Source organism: Furipterus horrens, unplaced genomic scaffold (assembly GCF_987537825.1).
Source record: "Furipterus horrens unplaced genomic scaffold, mFurHor1.1.pri manual_scaffold_12, whole genome shotgun sequence".
Taxonomy (NCBI): Eukaryota; Metazoa; Chordata; class Mammalia; order Chiroptera; family Furipteridae; genus Furipterus; species Furipterus horrens.
The window spans coordinates 83,046,207-83,069,084 of record NW_028327182.1 but is presented as its reverse complement, the minus strand read 5'-3'; the positions used below and the strand labels follow the sequence as shown (position 1 = coordinate 83,069,084).

The following is a 22,878-nucleotide window of genomic DNA, read 5'->3' as shown; positions in this document are numbered from 1 at the left end:
ACTGCTGCATTCTTTATTAGAAGTTTTTAAAGTTCTTTTTTAATTACACATCAGAGAAGGAAAACTCTGACTCCAAAAAACCTCCGCTGCCTTGCGGCATACCTCTTCAGGGGAAAGGCTAAGGGAGTAAACCCCGACAGAAAATCCGGAGCCGGAGTCCCTAAGGCGGTTTGACGTTGTAGTCAACACCGGCAACTCCTGCGGCGCACCTGAAGCCAAGCTGTATTGACTCCGTCTTTCCCTTGGACCCTTCAGCTGCGAAGAGAGGGGGGGTCTGCTGCATGGGCAACAGCAGACCCTCCATATCACCCTGCCCAGGCTCTGTAGCTTCAGTAGAAGCTACACCATCGTCTCTCGAGACGGACGGATGCCGACGACGAATTGTGTAATAATTATTAGCATTTTTCTTTGTCAATGAAAGACCCTATTTAAAAAGTAAAAGTTTTTCTCTCATTGTCTAAAACTTACTTAAAAATCTTTTTTTAAAGGTTAATATTTTCAGATTATTTAAGACCCCCCCCCCCCCCGCAACCTACTTACAATTTAAAGATTAGACATTTATGGGCAGTCTTTCTTTTTTATAACTTTTGTGCAGTTTGCCGTGCAGGGGGATGCTTGCTTCCTGAGAATAGCCAAATTTTTGTAAAGGGTTCTCGTGTCTAAACATCAGCAGTAACTAAATAAATAACTTATTGGACACTGTTTTTCAAATATATGTAGAGCTATTGTAAAATACTGATTTATTCAAAGGTGTTTTTATGATCATAGTCCTTTTTGAATCTTTTTAAAATAAGTTGGTAGATAAGAACAACTATTGTTCCTGGCTTTGTAGAGAATTTTTCAACCTTGCGAAGAGGTTCTTGTCCTCACAAGTTTGGGGAACATAGTTTGACATTGTTTAATGACAGCTGAACCTCTCACTTTGTATTGTTATTTAGAGTTTGGACTTTATCTCAACTATGTTTACCTATCTTTTTTATCTTTCCAATTATATATTTTTCTTTTTATTTTTTTGTTTCTTTGTTTCTATGTTTGCTCCTCCTTTCTTCCTCTCTACCTACCACCCTCTTTCCCTTCTATCTTTCTATCATATAAACATACAAATATGTATTATAAATTTATCTATTAGAGAAGAGAGCTTTATTTTATAGAAAAGAAGGTGTGGAGTCAATTATACTGGAAATTAATTTTGGAAATCCTTTTCTTAAAGGGTTTATCTTCCAAAGATAATGAAGAAGATACATCTTGTGTAATTGAAAGTGATGACGATTTAGAAATGGAGATGGTTAAGGTATGTTTAAAATTATGGAAGAGCACTTCTAGTTCTTTCTAAAGGACATTTAATTAAGTAAAATATTACCTGGTCTCACCACAATGAGATTGCTGTCAATTACGTAACATTAGATTTTGTTTTCCAATTCATAGTTCTTTATATTTTTATATGGTTTATGAATAATGTTTTAGTAGTATACTAATTTTTACAAACTAGAAAACATACTAATATGTTTTCTGTGTTCTCTTTTAGGTCACTTTCTTTTAATCTTTTCCTGGAGTGTGGGTTGTGATCCAGCTCTCCATTGAAATAGGTTTTCCTTTCTTTCCATTCACGTGTACATATCCCTTTTTTTTGAAAGTTCTATTCAGTATTTTTTTCTTTATTTATTTTTATGTACTACAAATATTTTATGTTTATTATATATACTTTTCTAATGTTTTAAATAGGTTCAGTTTCCCCCTGTAATCAAAATGAAATCATTATTTTATTATTTATTTTCTATCCCTTAACCCAACCTCCAGTTTCTTGGTCAGGTCCTGTGACCAAGGATGGACACTTAGAATGAAAAGTCTAAATTTAGCCAAATAAAGTGAAAATGAAAGTATAGCAGTTCACAGTTATGCATGCTCTTTATCCCTAATTTTTTTAGGTTGATGTGATTTTTTTAATGAAATGAGATTAGATTCTTGATTCTCTAGTTTTGAGGCAGAGTAGTGGGTAGTGATTAGGAATGTGGATTCTGAATTTTATGTTCTAATCCCAGCTTCTCCATTTATTAGCTGTGTGACTTTGAGCAAGTTTTTTAGCCTTTTTGATACTCAGTTAACAGCTGTTGTTATTACTGAAGGTGGTACTTCCAAAGAGCTTAGTAGAGCCTGGCATTTGTAAGTTTTAATAAATATTAGCTAATAGCAATAATAGAAAATAAATGCTAAATCATATTCCTCCATTGGTTAACCATTTCTCTGAGGAGTGCTCTTTAGGTAGTGCCTTTATAGTATACTCGTGGACTTCTACAAACATTTTCCACGTTGAACCTCTTAGAAGGCAACCTGGATGCCCATGTGAGAGAACTTTTACTTTCAAAATGTTTTTCTAAGTATGTTTGTTAACTTGAATAAATAATCAGGAACAGAACATTTATTTTCCTTTTCCAGAACTGAAACATACACTTTTAAAATAATCTTGTCAAATTTACTCAGTGGAAGTTTCACTAAAAAGACAAAATTATAACTGTGGTTTAATATTTCTTTCTGTCATTTCTCAGTAAAAATTTTTACAAATGAAACAATTTTGAAATGCCCTAATATTCTTTAAATAGCTAATCTTCATTTAAGGAAGGAAATAAGATATTGTCAGAAAAAAATAAAAACAAAAAACTTCATTTCACATTTGTAGTGTTTCTTAAACCATATGTTTACTTCAGAAGACTGTGACTGATGTATGATATAGAGAAACTTGTCACAAAAATAACATTAAAACCCGTGTCTACTGCTTGGAAATTGAAAACATTGAAGTATGATAAAAAAAAAATGTTTTAAATTATCTAAACTCAAAATGTATGATAACTCTTCCTAGGGACAGTTTATTATCTACTATTAATGACCTCTGTTTATGCCAGAAGTATTTCGTCTTTGGCCTTGTGCCTTAGAAACCATTTTTGAGCACATATTTAAACTGGAGCACACATGCTCTTTTGTGGTTTTGCTTGCACATCTGCCAGATTTGAATAAAATTGTAGGCTCTGTTATTAATATTCCTTTTGTGTTTGGTGAAAAAGATATGGCACTGTTAATGATTTTGCTTTTAAAATTATTTTTTAACTTTCAGTCTTTAGAAGACCTAAGTAGATTAATAGTCGATCCAATTCATTCAAAATGTCTAGATGTGGAAAGAAATCTGGATATTCTTTTTAAAAAAGATGAAGATGAGGATGAAGCTATTGAAGAGGAAGAAGAAGATAATGAAGGTAAGCACTGTACTATATTTGAAATGACTCGCCTCTGATACCTACCACTGACTTGAAATTTAGAGTTCAGTTTTTAAATGCTTTGGAGGTCAGGGATTTTGTGGCATATAGTTAATTATATCCTCTATATTTGTCATTAAGTCTCTTAGTGCTTTGGTCTTCATAAAGCACAATCTTGTTATTTATAGAAGTCGAGTAATAGAAGGATTGTGTCATTTGGTGAGTATGGTGCTGTGAAACTTTTCATCTTGAATTTTATGTTTTTTCTGTCAAAATTATAAAAATATTATTGGTCAAGAATCATTAATTACTGATATAAAACATTATTGTAAATGGCATAGATACATAATGTCTGTTTTGCAGGAGCTTACAACTTCAAACAAGTGGCACAATGTCAAAGAGCAAAGTATACTGATTTTCATACTGTGAATGCTAACTGTAGTAAAGAATCCACTATTATTGAAGTGTAAGCAATAGAATCTATTGTAGCAAAGTATGTTCTCATGAAGTAGAACTCCCTCTAGAGCTAGATTTCATCAGTGTTATAATGCAGAAATCTTAAGTATATTTTGTAGGTGGGGAATATATGAAGATGTTAAACGGAAGTGTTTCGCCACTTGTTTTCTTGTGTTAAATACACATATGACATCTCCAAATATTTTTTAGTTTTCTATATAGAGAATTAAATGACAAATTTTTATTTGTTTAGAGATGAATTATGTTGATTCTTTGCGTTGCTCTTTCTTGGCCCTTGTGAACCCTGCAACCTGAGTAGAAAATGAAAATCAGTTGAGTAAATTGAACATATCTCCCTTGTGCCATGCAGTTAGAATTTTGGCCAAAGACTTGGTGGAGCTGTAACTAAGATAAAGATTTTATTTTATCTATAGACTTCATTTATGACTGTAATGTAATTTCTGATTACTGTTAGCTGAAAGTTGGTATATTATAAAATTTGCATTAGTATGTTACTAGCCATGGTTGGGTCTAATGTTAATTTTTAGAAGTATAGCAAATTCCAAAACATCATTTTTTTTACAGTTCTGGCAAAGTGTGAACCATGGCAACATTCTAATCCTTAGAATTAGGTAATTACCAAGGTGTTTATCTGGAGTCATTCTGGTACCCAGAGGACCAAATTGGTTGCATTTAAAAGACAGAAAACAGTAACCTTTGGTACCTACCACTCTATGCTTTACAAGAAGCCAAGGAAATAAAAATTTTATTCCCTCTCACTATATGCACTTCTATTTTAACAGAAGTACCCATTTTATTTTATTTTAAGACCATTCGATACCAGGACCGAATGTAGAGCAAATTACTTGCCTCAAGACTTACTTTGGCCATTCCAGTTTTAAGCTGTGAGTATAATCTCAGTTAATTAAATTACATATTACTATTTTATTCACAAGGGAAAAAAGACAAATAATCCATACATTTAACAATAACCACACAATTTCATTATAGTTTATATATGTGGCATTGTATTGCGTCTGTGACTACAAAGTTCGTTTGAAGTAATATTTATTTAAAATTCATGTCTTTAAATTATTTTTTTAGCAAGGAAAAATAGTTTTTCTTATCATAAAGAGCTCTGGATAGAAATGAGGTTAAATATATTAGTAAATGAATTTTAATTTAATGCTGACTTGTTTTTCATTAAATAGGTATCTGTGTGCCTGTTTTGTGAATCTTACTGTTCAAAGCATGCTGGTATAAAAGAAGTTCATAAGACAAAAGTTTGAAGAACAGTGATAATTTTACCATTTTTAATATATTCAAATATATTTACATCTAAGTGGATAGATTTACAAATATAAAGAAGAGATGAGGAACAAGTAAATTTGAATAAAATTAATAAGAATGCAGATATCTAGATTGGATTTTTTTTTCTTCTAGGAACTTAAACTTTAATCTATGGAAGCATTTATTTCTTTTTTCCCTTTGATCTTAAAATTAAAAAAAATTAACTTTGTCCTACATACAGAAAAGACCACATAAATATACAGATTAATGAATTTTCATAAATTAGGTGCCTCGTGTAACCAGCACTCAGATAAGGAAGAATAGGTTGTTATCAGCACACCTTTCTAATTGATTTTTCCCTCAGTGTTTTATTAAAAATGTTTGAAGAATGTTATTTTTACTATGAATACCTATATTCCAACATTTTACTATACTTAATAACATATTTATTGATCATTTCTCTACCTATTCCTTAATCCATCCAATTTTAAAATGCATCTCGAGGTAAATTGTGGACATCATTACACTTCCCCATAAGTACTTCAGCATATAAATAATTAACTACAGTTAAATATTTATTTATTTACTGGTGTAAAATTTATATACAAGGAAATGGTCAAACTGTAGGTGTATGTACATTTGGAAATCTTAAATGCAGCTGTGTGCATCCATGTAACCTAAATTTAGAGTTCTAGGGTTCATTTTTATATTGAAGCTCAAAAATGTAAAAGAATTTCTGTTAGAGGAAGTGGAAAAATTAAATGGGTTTCAACTTGTCCCTTGGGTTTCTTGTTAGTAAAACAAAACAGCCTTTTGTGTTTTCTTTTTCTAGGGTTCAGTGGAAAGTGATTCATTCTGTATTGGAAAAAAGAAGAGATAATGTTGTTGTCATGGCAACTGGTAAGTTGTACTTAAGCAAATAACCTAATGCTTTAAAAAAATAAAACTTAAAGGTTTTTAAATGCTTGATCTTTAATTAAACTCTCAAAATACAACTACAGTAGTTTCCCCTTATCCACGGTTTCACTTTCTGTGGTTTCAGTTACCCACCATCAACAATGGTCTGGAAATATTACATGGAAAGTTCCAGAAATAAACAATTCACATGTTTAAAATGCTCACCATTCTGAGTAGCAGGATGAAATCTCTCACAGTCCCACTCTGTTCTTCCCAGGACCTGAATCATCCATCCCTGTGTCCACTGTATCCATGCTGTAGACTCTCCCCGACCCCATTAGTCACTTAGTAGCCACCTCTGTTATCAGAACTGCTGTCACAGTATTGCAGTGCTTGTGGTCAAGTCACCTTCATTTTACTTAATAATGACCCCAAGTGCAAAAGTAGTGATGCTGGCAGTTTGGATATGCCAGAGAGAAGCCATAAAGTATGGCCTTTTAAGTGAACAGCTGAGTACAGCATAGTAAGGTATCTTGAGAGACAGATTGTGTTCACATGACTTCAGTTACAGTGTATTGTTATAATTGTTCTACTTTATTATTGGTTATTGTTAATCTCTTACTGTGCCTAATTTATAAATTAAACTGTATCATAGATGTGTATGTATTGGGTTCGGTACTATCCATGGTTTCATACATCCATTGGAGGTCGTGGAACATATCTCCTGTGGGTAATGGGGACAACTGTAAATACAACGGTATAAAATATAGAAGAGTGGGAATTGAGAGTAGATGCTTAAATTTATGCGTGGATTAGGTCTTACGAAGATATAAAGTTCATTTTTTTCCGTGAGATGGCCCTCGCAGCACTTACTTTCTTTTAACTTCTTTCAAAACAGTTTTGTTAGATTGTGTTGTGACAGTAGTCATATCAGCATGCATTAAAAAAAATACTCATCAAAATTGGTGAATTTTTGTGCAGCCATTTTAATATTGAAGATGGAAGAAAATGCACAACATTTTCGGCATATTATGCTTTATTATTTCAAGAAAGGTAAAAATGCAACTGAGACACACAAAACGATTTATGTACTATATGGAGAAGGTGCTGTGACTGACCAAACTTGTCAGAAGTGGTTTGTGAAGTTTCATGCTGAAGTTTTCTCGCTGGATGTTGCTCCACATTCGGGTATACCAATTGAAGTTGATAACGATTAAATCAAGACGTTAATTGATAACAGTCACTGTTATACCACATGGGAGAGAGCTGACATATTCAAAATACCCAAATCAATAGTTTTTGGTGAAAATGAAAAAATCGTTCTTTTATTTTATGGAAACGGCCATATGAACTTTTTTTGGCCAACCCAATACGTAATTAGTAAGTGATCATCCATCTCGTTCAAATTCATTGTAAGAGGAAATCAAAATACTGAGGCTTTATTTTTATTTCAATGAGTGTATTATTTTTGTTTCAAGGCTATGGGAAGAGTTTGTGTTTCCAGTATCCACCTGTTTACGCAGGAGGGATTGGCCTTGTCATCTGTCCTCTTATTTCTTTGATGGAAGACCAAGTGCGCCAGCTTGGGTAAGGAATGTTTTCATTGCTACATTATCACCTTTTTCTTTTTTTCCATGAAGGAAACACCTGATCTATCATGTATTTTAAAATCTAGTTCCCAGTAACACATTTCATTTGTGTGTTACTTTATGTTCATAAACAATAAATGACATGTTAGTGGAAGTAACCTTCTTTCTTAAGTTCTCCATAATTCTAGGCCACCAGGTGACTCCAATTAAAAAAATTTTTAAAAGCAAACATCATGCCCATTTAAATTGCATATCTCAGATAAATTGCATATCTCAAAATTCTGTTTTCTTTCAGTTACCCATGCCCTTTAGCTTGGCATGAAGTGTATTCATGGAAGCCTGTATTTTAGTTATGAAAAAATTTTCAACATCTTTAATTTGAGTTTGTAATCTTTTTGAAAAAAACCCTCCTTAACGACCTGCCTTCTAATATGGCCCTGGAAGGAATTTGTTAACAAATTAGTGAGTTACAAAAAGGGTGACGATTGCAGAAAAGGAATGTATTTTTTAAATAATTACATTTCTTTATTACTTCTCACATAAGAATGAAGTTGATATTTGTAAAGTGTACATGGCTCCAGAATGTGTTTTTTTTTTTTTTTTCTTCTAGAATGTCCAACATTTCAGCTTGTTTTCTGGGATCAGCACAGTCAGAGAATATTCTGAAAGATGTTAAGTTGTGAGTAATTTACATGATTTCTGATTATGTGGTCAGGTCTCTATGATGTATGAGAGAATTTTATACACAAAGTTTTATTTATTGCATAAACAAAATGTCTATGATTTTAAAATGTACTTTCTTTTTATAGTGCATTTACAGAACAATGAATTTTAAACTTTCAAACTGAAAGAAATCTATTATTTTCAGTTCTCAACTGTAATGTTAACATTGTAATCACAGGATTGTAAAATTTTGGTTTTGGGAGACAACTTGGAGAGTATTTATATTTACTTCATTTTACAGATGAAGAAACTGAGGTTCAAAGTAATTTGCCCAAAAGCACTCCCTCAGTGAAATTAATGGTTGTGCAGCAAATAGATTCTAGATCTCTTGCCCCACTAATCTCATTATGACATAATTCCTTACAAAAATATGTGTGTATTATTAATATAAACATGTATTAATATATAAATAAACACACATGTACTTACCAAGTATTTTTAAATGCATATAAAATGTAACTCAAACCCTTATCAAGATATACAATATTGCTGTCACTCAGTTCCTTTATATCCTTTCCCAGTTTATCCTTTTAGCCTTCATCCTAAAACAAACTTTACTTTTGTTTAATTCTAGAACTTCATGTAAATAAAGACATACAATTGAACTCTTTTGTGTAAGACTTCTTACATTCAGCATAATGTCTTGAGAATCCTCAATTTTGTTGCATGTATCTGCTTTTTTTTTAAATAACAAAGTAGTATTTTATTGTATGAAAATACCAGTTTGTCTTTTAATTCCCTTATTGATGGATGCCTAAGCTATTTCTAGTTTTGGGCTCTTACTAAGAAAGCTACTACGAATATTCCTTTCAAATATTCTTTTTATTTATTTTTTTGACAGTTGCAGGTTTTATTTATTTTTTCCATTTTTTAAAAAATTCTTGTTCTATTACAGTTGTCCCACATTTTCCCCCATTGCTACCCCCTACCCCGCCCATCCCTTCTCCCACAGTCATTCCCACCTAGTCGTCCATGTTCATGGGTCATTTACATTAGTTCCTTTCAAATATCCTTTTGAACATACGTTTTCTTTTCCCTAAACATTTTAGATAATCTATTGAGTTATAATTGATACAATAAATTTTTCACACTTAAAATGTATACTTTGCTATGTTTTAGTATATAAACACTCAAAAAAACATCACTGCAGTCCAGATAATGAACATATTTATTATCCCTGAAGTTTATTCATACCTTTTGTAGTCTGTTCCTCCCACCTTTTTCTACCTTCTTCACCCCACTCGCCTGGTAACCACTGATCTGTTTTGTCACTATAGATTAACTTATGTTTTCTAAAATTATATATAAACAGAATCAGTCATACAATATGTGCTCCTTTTTGTCTGCTTTAATTCACAAAGCATAGTTTTTTGAGATCATGTTGTTACATGTATCAATAGTTCATTCCTTTTTTATTGTTGCATAGATTAAATTACACCTATGGATATGTCAAAATTGTTTATTCATCTTTTGATAGACGTTTGGATTGTTTTCAGTTTTGGACTGTTATAAATAAACCTGCTATGAACAGTTGTATACAAGTCTTTGTATAGCCATATCCTTTGATTTATCCATTCACCAATGATGTACATTTAGATTGTTCCTACTTTTTGGCTGTTATGAATAATAGTACTTTGAACATTTATGTACAAGTTTTTAAATGAACATATATTTTCAGTGCTTTTTTGTATAAGCCCAGGAGAGAAATTGCTGGACCATATCGTAATTCTGTGTTAACTTTTTAAGAAACTGCCGGACTTTTTGAGAGTAGCTTTTTAAACATTTTTATCTATAGCCTTTATGTGTTTTACTGATTCTTTGAGGAGATAAGCATTCTCAACTCTTTTAGTCACAAAATAGAAGGTTGCTTTGCAACTCCTTTTTTACATGTTACAGGTTTTGCCACTTGAAGAGAGTGGCTGGTTGTTTCTTGATCAGACTGCCAGATTCTAGGACAGAGACTAACTGACGTGATTTTGATATGGTGTCTGACCCTGGCCCAAGATGATGTAGGCAAGAGAGCAGAACACATAGGAGAAACAAGGGTGCTGTAGGTTTAATCATGGAGAAGGGCCAGGAGGGTGGCTTGCGGGTGGGTTGCTAATACACAAAAGCGCTATAATTTTGGGGCTAGACTGCTAGAAATCAGAACCAAGCCTCTCCTGTCACTTTAACGCTGAGTTCCTCCTGGCAGGCATTGCCCATTTTTATGTTGATGCGTTGAAATGAAATCAAAGAACAATATATGTGGATATGAGGGTGTACCCATAAATATTCATTTAGTTTTTAGTAACTAGCATATTGTGTTTTTAAACATTTATTATGTATTATGGTTTTAAGTTGTCATTCATTAGGTTATTCTTTTCTTTATTGTAGTATGTTTCCTATCTTGTTTCTTTTCTTGTTCGTTTTGTTTTTATAGAGGCAGATACCGGATTGTATACTTAACTCCAGAATTCTGTTTGGGTAACTTGTGCCTACTCCAGGAACTTGAGGCTATTATTGGTAAGTGGTATGATAGGATCTTTATAAGAATTTATTGAGTTGAGTTATCCTTTAAAGTTAAACTTATGGATGGATACTGGATTTCACTTCTATTAAAGTTTATTTCAAACATTAACTCTTCCAGGAAATTTCTGACTCTCCAGCTTGGTGCCCCTCCCTGTCTTACCCCAGAGAAGGAGCCTGTAATTCTTCTGCCATAGAAATTAGACAGCTGTATTATAATTACCTATTGATATATGTTTTCTTCTGCTACACTACAACCTTTCTGGGGAGAAAATACAATTCTTATTCATTTATATTTCTCTAGTGCAGTGCCGGGCACATAGTAGCCTTTTAAATGTATTGTTGAATGACTGGTGAGTCTTAAGAGTCCGTGACATTACAGTTTTCTTTTTTCATGTATTTTGACTCTAAAATTAAATCAGCGTAGTTGTTCTCTACCCTCGTTGTTCAAGAGAATCATCTTTCAAATTTTAGAAAAATGTAACATCCTTCAACCTGGAAAATCCTCATTTAATGCCTGGGGTGGCACCTTGGCATTTCTAGTTTCCACAGGTGATTCTGATGTATACTTAGGGCTGGAGGCCACAGAACCTTTGATTAGTTACCTCCTATGAGTATGATTAATTTTAAAAATTAGAGATAAGTTAGAGTTTTTTCCTTTGAAAATTTAAATATAGATTTAGTCAAAAGCTGACATCATTTTTTTTGTACTTAAAAAGTTTTTTTTTTTTTGATGGTTAGGCTTAGCTTTCCAAGCATTTCTATCAATGCTTCTATTGCAAATGCACAGATTTCAAACATTGAGTTGAACCAACCAATATAAAGTAATTCCACATAGGCAAAGTTTTTAACATTGCAATATATCATTTAGTGGTTACTTGCATATAACTCTAGGAAAGCATTTAACAATTCTTCTAACAGTTTAATGAAAACAAATTTGTATCCTTTTAGTATGTGTTAAATACTAACAAAAGAATTAGGGCAGAAATTAACATTTGATTAAATTTATTGTCAAAGAGTGCAGCCATCAGCTGTTAAACTCCTTTTTTGGATTATTATATTTTTGCCTTTAATGGGAAACAAATTTGGTGTTTCTCTTATTAGGTTGTATGATGTTCTTGTGAATATTTTACTTTAGATTAAGCCTTAGAGACGCAAATTGCCTGGTTTTATTGTAAAAGCTAGGGTCTGTTTCCATATTGGTCTGGATGTTTTGTTCTATTTTAGTATTTTCTTTGTTTCTGTGGTAGAGATAATAATTAGCTTAAGTCTGTACTTAGATCCTTTGACAAGTAGTTCTAATTCTCTATTATTTTTTGTAATGGATTAAATTATGAACATTGCAAGCATTGTAGCAGAATACTCTGCATGAAAGTGCTCTTTTTGGTTGACTCAATGGTGAAAAAAGGGAAACATTCTTTTTGAAATATTATTTTTTGGCTTTTGTTTGCAGGAAATTGTAAAATGCTCACAAAAGTGAATATACTCAGAATTTTATTTGTGTAGTAGTCTGACATTTAGCTAATCAAATTTTAAATTTTTATGATAAATGTTACATTATTTAAGTAGTATGGATTTATAACAGAAGCAGCAAACAATTTATATGGAGACTCCTTAACACCAAACACATTTGTAATTGTCTTTTAACTTGAGAAATAAGGCTTGAGTGACAAGTATGCCAAAATGAAGTATGTATAGGACCTGGTCAGACACTTGGACTTGTACATTTAAAGTGAAACTGGCAAAAGCTTGTGTGACCTCATTGTGAGTGACAAAGATCAGCTTCAAAGATAGGCAGTGAAACCTGTGATTTTAAGGAAGGTTTTAAAATAAAGGAGGAGCCACCATCTTTGTTTTTACCTATTCAATTTAAAATATGGATCATTTAGTTAACAGAGCCAAAATAAATATAGTGGTAACATTGCATTTTTCTGGCCACTCAGTATTAACCAGAGAATTTTGATGCTAATCAACCCACTTTGCTCATAGTTAGTAGGGTTTTTTTTTGCCTTTTTTCTCCTCCAACTCTATTATAGTTGGTGACCTCAATGAATTGTAATTATTTATTTGCATTTCAGTCTCTTCTTTTAGAATTATGAGCTCTTCAAGGTCATAGATTGCATATAATAACCATATAATAATAGTGATAATTTTTTTATTGAGGTATCTTATGCCAGGCCCTGTCTGAGCATTTTATGTGAGAGTGATCTAATTTAATCTTCAGAGTAACAATAAATGTTAGGGCTATTAGCTACTTTTGCTTGTGGCAAACAGAGCCTTGGAAGCTTGAGTAACTTGCTAAAGGTACTAGAAACGCTTGATGGCGGAGCCACATTCTGCATCCAGGCCATCTCACTCCAGAGCACATATTTTCAATCACTCTACGAGTGGCAGGACATTATTAATACTCAGATAAGTTTCAAGTAATGATTATTCCTATTGAAGGAAAAAATTATTTTTGTTTTAAATATTAATTTGGTGATTGAAGGTAAAAGCACTACTGCCATTGCTTTGAAATATCTGAAGACATATTAATGGATGGTTATACAATCAAGCCCTTTTCTGAGATTCATTCCTATACACTATTGATTCTGTTTCATTAGGGGGGTGTGGTGTGGGGCAGAGTGGAGGGGTGCTAGGGGAAGAAAGAACAAATTACATTCCTTCTTATCTGTTTTGTACATAATGAAATTTAGTTCTTCCCTTAGCATTTTATGTTAGAAAATGTGGATGTCACCCTGGGTTTCAGTTCTGGCCTTTCAGAGGTACCTATGATATGTGACCAGTCATGGAGAGTTATACATTTACTCTCACTAGAAATGGGCTGATTCTCAATAGGTAATCAACGAGATAAAGGTAAAAATATTACCAAAGAAATAGAACAGCTCTTTTTTTTCAGGGCATTATCATTACAGATGGTTCATGAGTGATAGTACTGAGGATAGGTAATAGTAATTCATTTCTCCGAGCAATGATGATGAAAGCTGAAATCCAATAAATACGTTGTTCAAATAATATATAAATGTATAATTTTAACATATTTTTCCTTTCCTCAATAATGATTTTTCATGTTACCTGATGTTATTTATGCTTGTGTTTTTGCATGAACCAAATATTAATTTGATTTGATTATTTTTTCTGTGATATTTATTGTAAGTGAAGAAGGTGGTATTTAGATGAAGATATTCTTTCTTTTTGAACTTTAATTTACTTTCTCCATTTATTTCTTCTTCTTTTTTTTTTTTTTAGGTATCACAATGATTGCCGTGGATGAGGCTCACTGTATTTCCGAGTGGGGATATGACTTTAGAAAATCGTTCAGGACTCTGGGCTCCTTGAAGACGGCATTCCCATCGGTAAGCTTTGCCGAGTCCAGTGTCTTTGACCTCATCCTCTGGTATTTGTCTCCTAATTTGCTAGGTTTCAGCCAGCCTATTTTCCTTGATATTTTCAAACATGCCAAGCATGCTCCTATGTTAGGGCTTTGTTCCTGCTCTTCCCTGACCCTGAATACTCTTCACCCAGGCACTTCAGTTGGTGTGATCCCATTACTTCTCTCAGGTCTTTGCTGAAATACTATTTTTTGAAAAACTTCAAATTAACCTTGCCTCTAACATTCATCGTTTTTCATATTTCTTTGCTGTTTTTAATAGCACTTATCACTGTTTTAACTTACTGTATCATATTTTGTGCATCGTCTTTAGGTCCCCACTAGAATATTCTTTGTGGGGAGCAATTTTTGATGGGCTGGTTTATAAAATCTAAAACAGTACCTGGCACATAGTGTGTGCTCCATAAATAATTGGTTAAATGAGTAAATGGATTTGGTAAGAAAGCTGAGAATCAGAGAAGTAACTCATACATGTATTGAGTAGTAGAATTGGGCAATAGCTACACAGTGGGACAGTGCTAGTTTCTAAAGCGAATAATTTGAAAGAAATATAAAACATAGATTCTGGCCCTGACTGGTGTGGGTCAGTGGGTTGGGTGTCATCCCACGGACCGAAAGGTTGCCAGTTTGATTCTCGGTCGGGGCACGTGCCTGCGTTGCAGGTCAGGTCCTCTGTTAGGGACGTGCGAGAGGTGACCAATTACATCAATGTTTCTCTCCCTCTCTTTCAAAACATTGAAAGACAAAACAAAACATAGTTTCTGCCTTAAAGTAGCTCATAGTCCGGTAAAGGAGTTTAAATTCACACCTATAAAAATAAAAGCAATAGTACCAAACAATAAATGGTGCATGGAACAGTCAAGTAATATAGAAAAATAAAGACTGGTAATAGTACATGTAAAAATAGAAAAAGGAGATATTTGCATGGTGAGAGCCACTAGGCTCAGTGTACCTTGATTGCTTTCCATTAATTTAGATTGGTTAAAAGTAAGCTTTTGGAAACTAGGAAGATTGCTTTCTGTCATCCTTTCCTGGGCCTTTGATTCAAGAAGGATTGTGTTAGAGGAGTTTTGACTATTCAATGCAGTTCTTAAACACATTTTAGTGTTGAATTAAGTCTTTTATTATGTCTGGCTTTGGACTCTGTTGGATCGTTTTCATTTCTTGGAATGACTCAATTTAGCACAGAGTGTTTGTCAAGCAGTGGCTGAGAAAATCTTTTTCTCCTAGTGTTTTCATGAATCCCTTTTATTAGCTAAATGGTGAGAAATGCCACCTGGTGGTTGTCGGTCTCACATTTTTCCTCGCTGTTCTCAGTGTCTTTTTTTCTGCCTCCCATTGCAACTGCAGTGGGATAACTGTTGTGAACCTGCGGTGCTTCACACCACATTATTTCACTGTTAGCATGTCACTTGTATAGCAGGGGGATCACTAAACTGGCACTAAGATTCCAATTTGGAGAGAACCAGATAAAGTGCGTTTTAAGAAAGAGAAGCCAGGCAGAAAGCTTTACATCATTCTTAAATACTCTAACATTCAAAGAAGAGGTATTGTGAGATCCATCAGACATGCTGGTTTTTTCCGTTACTCTCTCCAGCCCTGTCCCAGAGATCGGTGCATAGCATAGACTCAGCAACTAATTGGAATGAGTGAATGAAGCCTGGTGTTACGGAGTATAGAGTTAGAATTAGCAACATGACCCAAACTTAGAAGCAGATGGAATATTTACAATTCTTGGAATCTATAGGTTCTGCACCAACCATTGAAGTATATGACTGTCATTCCTGAATTTATAATTACCCATTAATTTATATTTTATTACTTGTTTTAACAAAACTTGACACTTATTACCAAGGAAACAAATTTTTGCCTGCTTAAAGTGTAAGATTTTTCTGAGTTAAGAACTTGATATAAGTGACAGTACGTGACAGTAAAACTTATCATTCTAACCAGTTCGCTTTTGACAATGAAAGGATGCAAGCTATTAATAGTGTCATGAAGACAGCATATGCTGGGAGTGTCCCAGCAAACCAGGGTGTATGGTGACCCCTCTCATAACCAACTGGTTTGTTAATTTTAAGCTTCACCCTAGTTTATAAATTTTAAATGTCATCAAGCACAACAAGCTTCTAAGAAAAAAGATTATATTCATTACAGAAATGAAAATAAATAACTGTTGTTTCTTTAAGTTTAATATATTCCATTACTTTGTCACATTTTTATTGATTTAAGAGAGAGAGGGGATGGAGGGAAATGTCGGTTTATTGTTCCACTTATTTATGCATTCATTGGTTGATTCTTGGATGTGCCCTGACTGGGGATTGAACCTGCAACCTTGGTGTATGGGAATGAGGCTCTAACCAACTGAGCTACCCAGACAGGGCTATTTTTTGCTATTAAAAAAAAAAAAACTACTACCAAACTTAATTGATACTTTTTACATGAGCTTTGAGATAATTTCAGTAAAGCAGTATTGATTGTGAAAGTAGTTTATAGTTTTTAATAAATTGTTTTTCAAAGTCTATAAGTGCTTTTTTACAAATTGCACACAAATTTTCACTTACAAGAGAATTGCTTAACTGATTTTTGAAGTAGGTGTAGTAGTATATCTAAGAGCTATTTTATGAGGATATTGTAGTGGGTGAAAAAGAGTATTTTAAGAAAGTTGTATTCTTAGAAATAGATCAGCTAATGATTTAGGAACTACTTTAAGACTTATCCATTTTTACTGATTACGAAATAATGGCATAGTTGATTTTAACTCCCAATGATAATAGGGACAAAAATGTTAAATCTAGTTTCTTGAGATATATGTTGTTATCCTACTTTAGGATTGCTGAAAGATTACATATTCATATTTTTCCTGTGAGTGCTGTGCCTTTTGTTTTGGCTCTTAGTCCAGTCAGAAAGTCTTTGCTAGCCTGAAAATAGAACATGACTTGGTTGTTCAAGGAATCAATTAATAATAGATGTTTCATTTTATGTGTTTTCTTATGTTATGCCATGATTACCATAGCAGAACTGGAGAGAGGTTATTCAGGTCATTGAGCGCTTTCTTTCTAGATCTGAGAAGCCATAAACCAATATATTTAATTATAGACAAACAAAAAACAAAAAAAAAACCTCATTGCTTTGTTTAGTTAGATATTCAGTGAATGAAAGGGTTTATAATTTTTGAATTATAGGTTAATAAAAAATAAGGCATAACAATCCCTAACTGGTGTGTCTCAGTTGGTTGGGCGTCATCCCACAAAGCGAAAGGTCACTGGTTTGATTGCTGATCAGGGCACATACCTGGGTTGCGAGTTCTATCCCTGGTTTCGGCGTTTGTGAGAGGCAACTGATCGACGTCTCTCTTTTCACATTGATGTTTCTTTCCCTCTCTTTCTCCCTCCTTTCCCTTCTCTCTAAAAATAAAATAAATAAAATCTTTAAAAAATAAGGCATATAGTTCCCCCTTTTTATACCAGCATGATTATAAATACATATAATGAATGTTAAAAACAATAAATGGAGAAGTAGATAGCTAATAAGTAGCCTTAATTTAATAAGGCAAGGGAGATTACATTTTGAACTCCAATGGATTTAATATGTGATTTAAATGATTCCTGATTTTTAAAAAAGTAATGTATTCAGTGGCTGAGAAACACATAAGCAGGAAGGTTTTTTCTTCTTAAAAAAACAGCGTAATTTGAAAGTTGCATTTTTAACACTGTTTCTCCTGTCATTGTCGTCCAGTCTATTTGTAAAAAGGCTGTAGAATTTTTAGGAATTAATGTACTCCCTCCTTTTTGAAAAACTGGCGTACTTCATTCAGGTTCCAATAGTTGCTGTCACTGCCACTGCAAGTCACTCCGTCCGGGAAGACATTATACGTACCTTAAGGCTGAAGAATCCTCAGATTACCTGCACTAGTTTTGATAGACCAAACCTGTATTTAGAAGTTGTACAAAAAACAGGAAACGTTCTTCATGATCTGAAGCCATTTCTTGTCCAAAAAACAAGGTGAGGATTTCATAGTTGATAAATTTTGGTAACTGTTTACTTTTTAAAAAAATTATCATTATTCATTTAGTTTTTACTAGTTTTTTCTAATGTGCATTTAACACACTTCAAATTCTACTTACCTTTGGTTAAAGTCAACTGTGGTGTTATACAATCAAGACAGTGACTGAGGAAAAAGTCATTTTTGAAGTAAGAAATGAATTCTTTTAATATTTTTATACTCCATACTGTTGCTTGGATAGGACATGCAGCTTAATAATTGACAAGTAAACCACAGAAACAAATGAGCCTCATATCTGAGTTCTATCTAGTTCACTAATTATATGAAAAACTTGAGTATTAGGGAATTTTTTAAAGTCATCTTAATAAACACTTAGGTGCCTGTTGTCATGTGCCTAGCGCTGTCATGGGCACTTTATGTGAGTGATCTAGTTTAATCCTTACAATTGCTCAGTAAGCTACATATTATTTTCATTTTATTGATGAAGAAACTATCACTAGTACTTTTACCTATTTATTTTGTTTCAAGGCATTTTATTATGTATGCTAAGAAGCTTTCAGCTTTATTCCCTGATCTGTCTGCTCAGTGAAAAGCTTAAAATTTTCATGTTATGAAATGTGTTTTTAGGTCAGAATACATGGAAATAATCTTTGTTTTACCAATACAAACACAAAATAAATCTAATCAAATAGAGTTTAAGAACATTATTAGTGTTTTCCTTTCCAGAAGGGGATGAAAAGAAACGGTTAAGGAAACTCCATAATAACTCTTGGGGGCCTTTAGGATTAATTTATATGTAGGATTTGCTACTGGCTTACCTGTCCTATATTCAGAATAAGACAAGAATGTAATGAACATATACTGAGTGGTCTGGCTGTTTTAGTGATCTCTCTGAAGTGATTACTCATTGTACTTCACTTCCCTTCCATCCTAAACCGAAATCTGTCTTGCAGAAGGCTATTTAATTGGCTAGTCTCCTCAATCAGATCATTATCTACTTTCCTAATCTTTGATCCTTTCAGTCCACCTTATTCCCAATCTCTATGACACTTTCCCCTAACAACTCTATCTTTTTTGTAAGTATTCACTTTTTTGTGTGTGTGACATTGTGACATCCTATCTTTCTGATAGCTTTGTCCTCTTTAGTATCTTGTATGTTTTCTTCTCATTCAGCTAATTGAAATCTTTATTACTTTTTATCCCTGATTATTATAATCTCCTAACAGACCTTCCTCCTCCTCAGTGTTCCTTGTTGCATTCTATATGCAGTTTTTCAGATTTGTCATCTGAAAGCACATCCCCAAATCTTGGTGTTCTTTCTGGTGGCTCCCACTTTCCTATGGACTAAAGGCCAGACTCCTTAGCCTAACATGCAAGACCATCCAAGATTTTGATATTTAATGTGATTGTGGTTTTTCTGAAAGCAAATCAGAAAAGGTTTTGCTCTTAGTTTTGGGCCTCCAACAAGGTTTATGGTAGCAGAGAACCATTGAGAGTCAGAGTGCTTTCTTTCTTTTTTTTTTTTTTTGTATTTTATTGATTATATTGTTACAATAGTTCCAATTTTCTCCCCTTTACTCCCCTCCCCCCAGCATCTCCCTCCCCCAGCAATCCCCCCTCCCCCAAGTCCATACCCACGGTTCGTAAAAAATAACTATCCCTCCCTCTCAGATATTAAGACCCTTTACAATCTTATAAAGGACAATGGACGAAGGTCTCTGGCTCCTCTAGCTGCTTCAAGCTGGACATGGTCGTCGTCCTACCTACCCTTGGGTCCAGAAAACCCTAATAATAGTGGGGGTGTGGAGGGTAGGGTGGCCTTCCCACATGGGGAAGGATCGTGCAGACTCCAGGTCAGTTGGCTGTCCCTGGACAACGGCGTGCTTGGTTTAATAGGCTGGCATCCTTGTTGTGTTCTAGGGGCAACAGATTTGGCGAAAAGGGTTAAAAGACATCATTTAATCCATAACCACTAGATGACAAAAGTCAGGGATTAATTTTTCAATGTCCCACATTAGGGAAAAGAAGGGCTTCTTTGGAGGAAGGTGTGCCAGGCACATCTCACCTGTCCAAAACCCTTTTGCCCACCATACTTAGTTTGGGCTGAGGGAAATAATTTAGGTTTCCCCCCTCTCAGACCTCTGGGCCCTTTCTGTCCAAGCCATTAGGATAGAAGAGAGAAACCAGTTTTAAAGTGAAGCCCACAGACCACCCCATTCTTCACCAACCCAGCCATTTAGTTCAGCCAAACCGTTGAGTCTCAGGAGGCAGCGCTGCAGAGAGGATTAAGTGAGGCTTATGCGTACAGACAGTCACTCAGGTAATGCGGTCATAGGCTTATGCCCTTTGAAAACAGAAAACACATGTTAATTTATGTAACATAACCCACAAACAAGTCTCTAAATCTGTAAGATTGTCTTATTGGGGAGACATCCAGTTGCAAGGCACTTGACATTCAACTTGCCTGCAACTTGAATATCTTTGATGATATCACAGACATGGTTTAATTTTCAAGTGAAACCATTTTTTAAATGAGAAGAAACTTTTAAGACTGTTAGTTGCCCTACTTTTTAGTCTACTATTGATCATTGTGATTTTCCTTGCATAATGATTTTTCTCCCTAAGATTACCCTCCTTATCTTTAAAGGGACTACATTAAGTCCATTTTTAATTTATCCTGTTCATTTGCATAAACATAACAAGAGCAGCAAATGATCACTTATGATCTTTAGTTCTGCTTTGCTGGAACTTACCCAAGGAACATTTAGGGTGACCCTCAGTCTGCTCTTCAGGGCACAGAAGCTGGGCCACATACCTGGCATTCATCCTTGCCTGTACACACCTGTCCTTTCCAAGTCTTTCTGGTTTTTCATTGTGCCTTATGGTCCCTTCTAGCTCTCTTTCAGGAAAACAACCTTCGTTCTTTCCCTGGAAAGATTGCTGTGGACCACACAACCAACCATGGTACCAGGTCTTTTATCTCGTGGGCTTTTATTACCTTTGAAAGTCATTCCCAGTTCCTCGGGACTTTTTGGTAACAACCTGAGCCCAAATATGTCTCCTTTAGGCTTGACATTCCAAAGACTTGGTCAACAAGACCTCTATTAACAACTGGTCTTATTAGTTCTATGCAAAGAAATTTATGTCATTACTTACTTGTTTAGAATGCCAGACTCTGGAGGGATCAAATAGGGAGAAAAAATATACAACGTGAAGGAAAATCTTTGTCCTAATATTCACTGAACTGGCATTTCCATTCTTTGTATTTTCATTTTTCCCCTCTTGCTTCCCTGCACCCTGCCCCTCCCTTTCCCCACATTCAGTCCCCACTCAGTAGCCCATGTCCATGGGTCATTTATACATGTTTTTTGACTTGACCCTTCCCCTTCTTACCCCCTTCCCTCCCTCCCTCCTCCCCCCTTGTTACTGTTAGTTTACTTCTTATTTACATAGCTCTGGTTCAGTTTTGCTCATTTGTTTGTGTTGTTCATTAGTTTCCTGTAATAGGTGACAGCATAAGGTATTTTTCTTTCGTTGCCTGGCTTATTTCCCTAAGCATACTTTTCTCTAGTTCCATCCATGTTGTTGCAAATGGTAGAAGTTCCTTCTTTCTGCTACATAGAACTCCATTGTGTAAATGTACCACAGTTGAGTCAGAGTGCTTTCTATAGATCTTAGGCAAATAGAAAAGATTTTCCTTTTAATGAGCAATGAGATGAAGGGAATTAAGACTTCAGAGTATTGCTTTTTATTTCTGTTTTCTTTCCTTCCTTTTATTCTGCCATTTTTAAAATCAGTATTCACATTTTTTTCCCTATGGAGGAGGTAACATGTTTCTTAAACTCTGACCTCATTTGTTTTCTATATTCATGACAGTCTTAAATTAGATGGATAAGCCTCACTCACCTATCTGATTTAATGGATAGATGAAGATAGATTTTTTTCCCCCTTAGAAAGTTGTTGTGATGGAATAACAGGCTTTAATAAACTCCTTGGCAAAGTAATGAATCCTTTTGTAGTAGAACTTTTTACTCTTGATTTTTCTGCTATGTAAGTTCAAATTTTACTGTATTTTCTATTTGTTAAAAAATGTAAAAAGTGATACATGTCAGTATTAATTTGAATAATATAGATACATATACATCAGAAAATATTTCACTCTTCTAATCCCATTCCTCAGTTATATCACTGGATATTTTGTCATTCATCTTTTAGAAATTTTTCTGTGTGCTGTGCTGATATGCACCTAGTTTTCACTTTTGTTAAGTTTATACCAAAATAGCTTCATAGTGTATTCAATTTTTACTGCATTTTTTCCTTTTATTTAAAATATCTTTGCTCTCTTTTTATATGCTGTGTTTTAAAAAAATTAGGGTATTAGTGTATAGGATACTACAGTATCCACATATGGTGAACAATTGTTTTTCTTAAAAAAATTTTAAGTGAAATTTTTGTACATTAAAAAAGTAATTTGTATTTTATCTTGCTCTATGAAGTTACCTACTGAGAATTTTTGATATGGAAACTCATTTGGTTACTATTAAAAATTGCTTTGAGTAAATCATTCAGTAAGACTCTTTGTAGTTACTAATTTTTCCCTCGATTTGTTTTTAATGACTTTGCCATAGTCCTTCTTAAAGATTTTATATAACTTTAATTTTTTAATGTTTACTTCATATTTTATAGTTGAATGTATATAATGGTGGAGATTTAGATTATTTTTCACTGTTATAGTTGTGCTGTGAATATTTGTGCATATGTATCTTTTAGCTA

At 33.9% G+C, this 22,878-nt stretch overlaps 1 protein-coding gene across 1 annotated transcript in view; it reads left to right on the top strand.

Moving 5' to 3' along the window:
• WRN (WRN RecQ like helicase) overlaps positions 1–22,878 on the top strand; it is a 113,724-nt gene that overhangs the window by 44,128 nt on the left and 46,718 nt on the right. Inside the window, exons 10-18 of the mRNA XM_090258272.1 lie at positions 1,211–1,291; positions 3,107–3,245; positions 4,531–4,606; positions 5,824–5,891; positions 7,367–7,475; positions 8,088–8,156; positions 10,623–10,705; positions 13,958–14,064; positions 17,917–18,104. Of these exons, the coding sequence (XP_090114398.1) occupies positions 1,211–1,291; positions 3,107–3,245; positions 4,531–4,606; positions 5,824–5,891; positions 7,367–7,475; positions 8,088–8,156; positions 10,623–10,705; positions 13,958–14,064; positions 17,917–18,104 (920 nt within the window). The remainder of the gene's footprint in view (positions 1–1,210; positions 1,292–3,106; positions 3,246–4,530; positions 4,607–5,823; positions 5,892–7,366; positions 7,476–8,087; positions 8,157–10,622; positions 10,706–13,957; positions 14,065–17,916; positions 18,105–22,878) is intronic.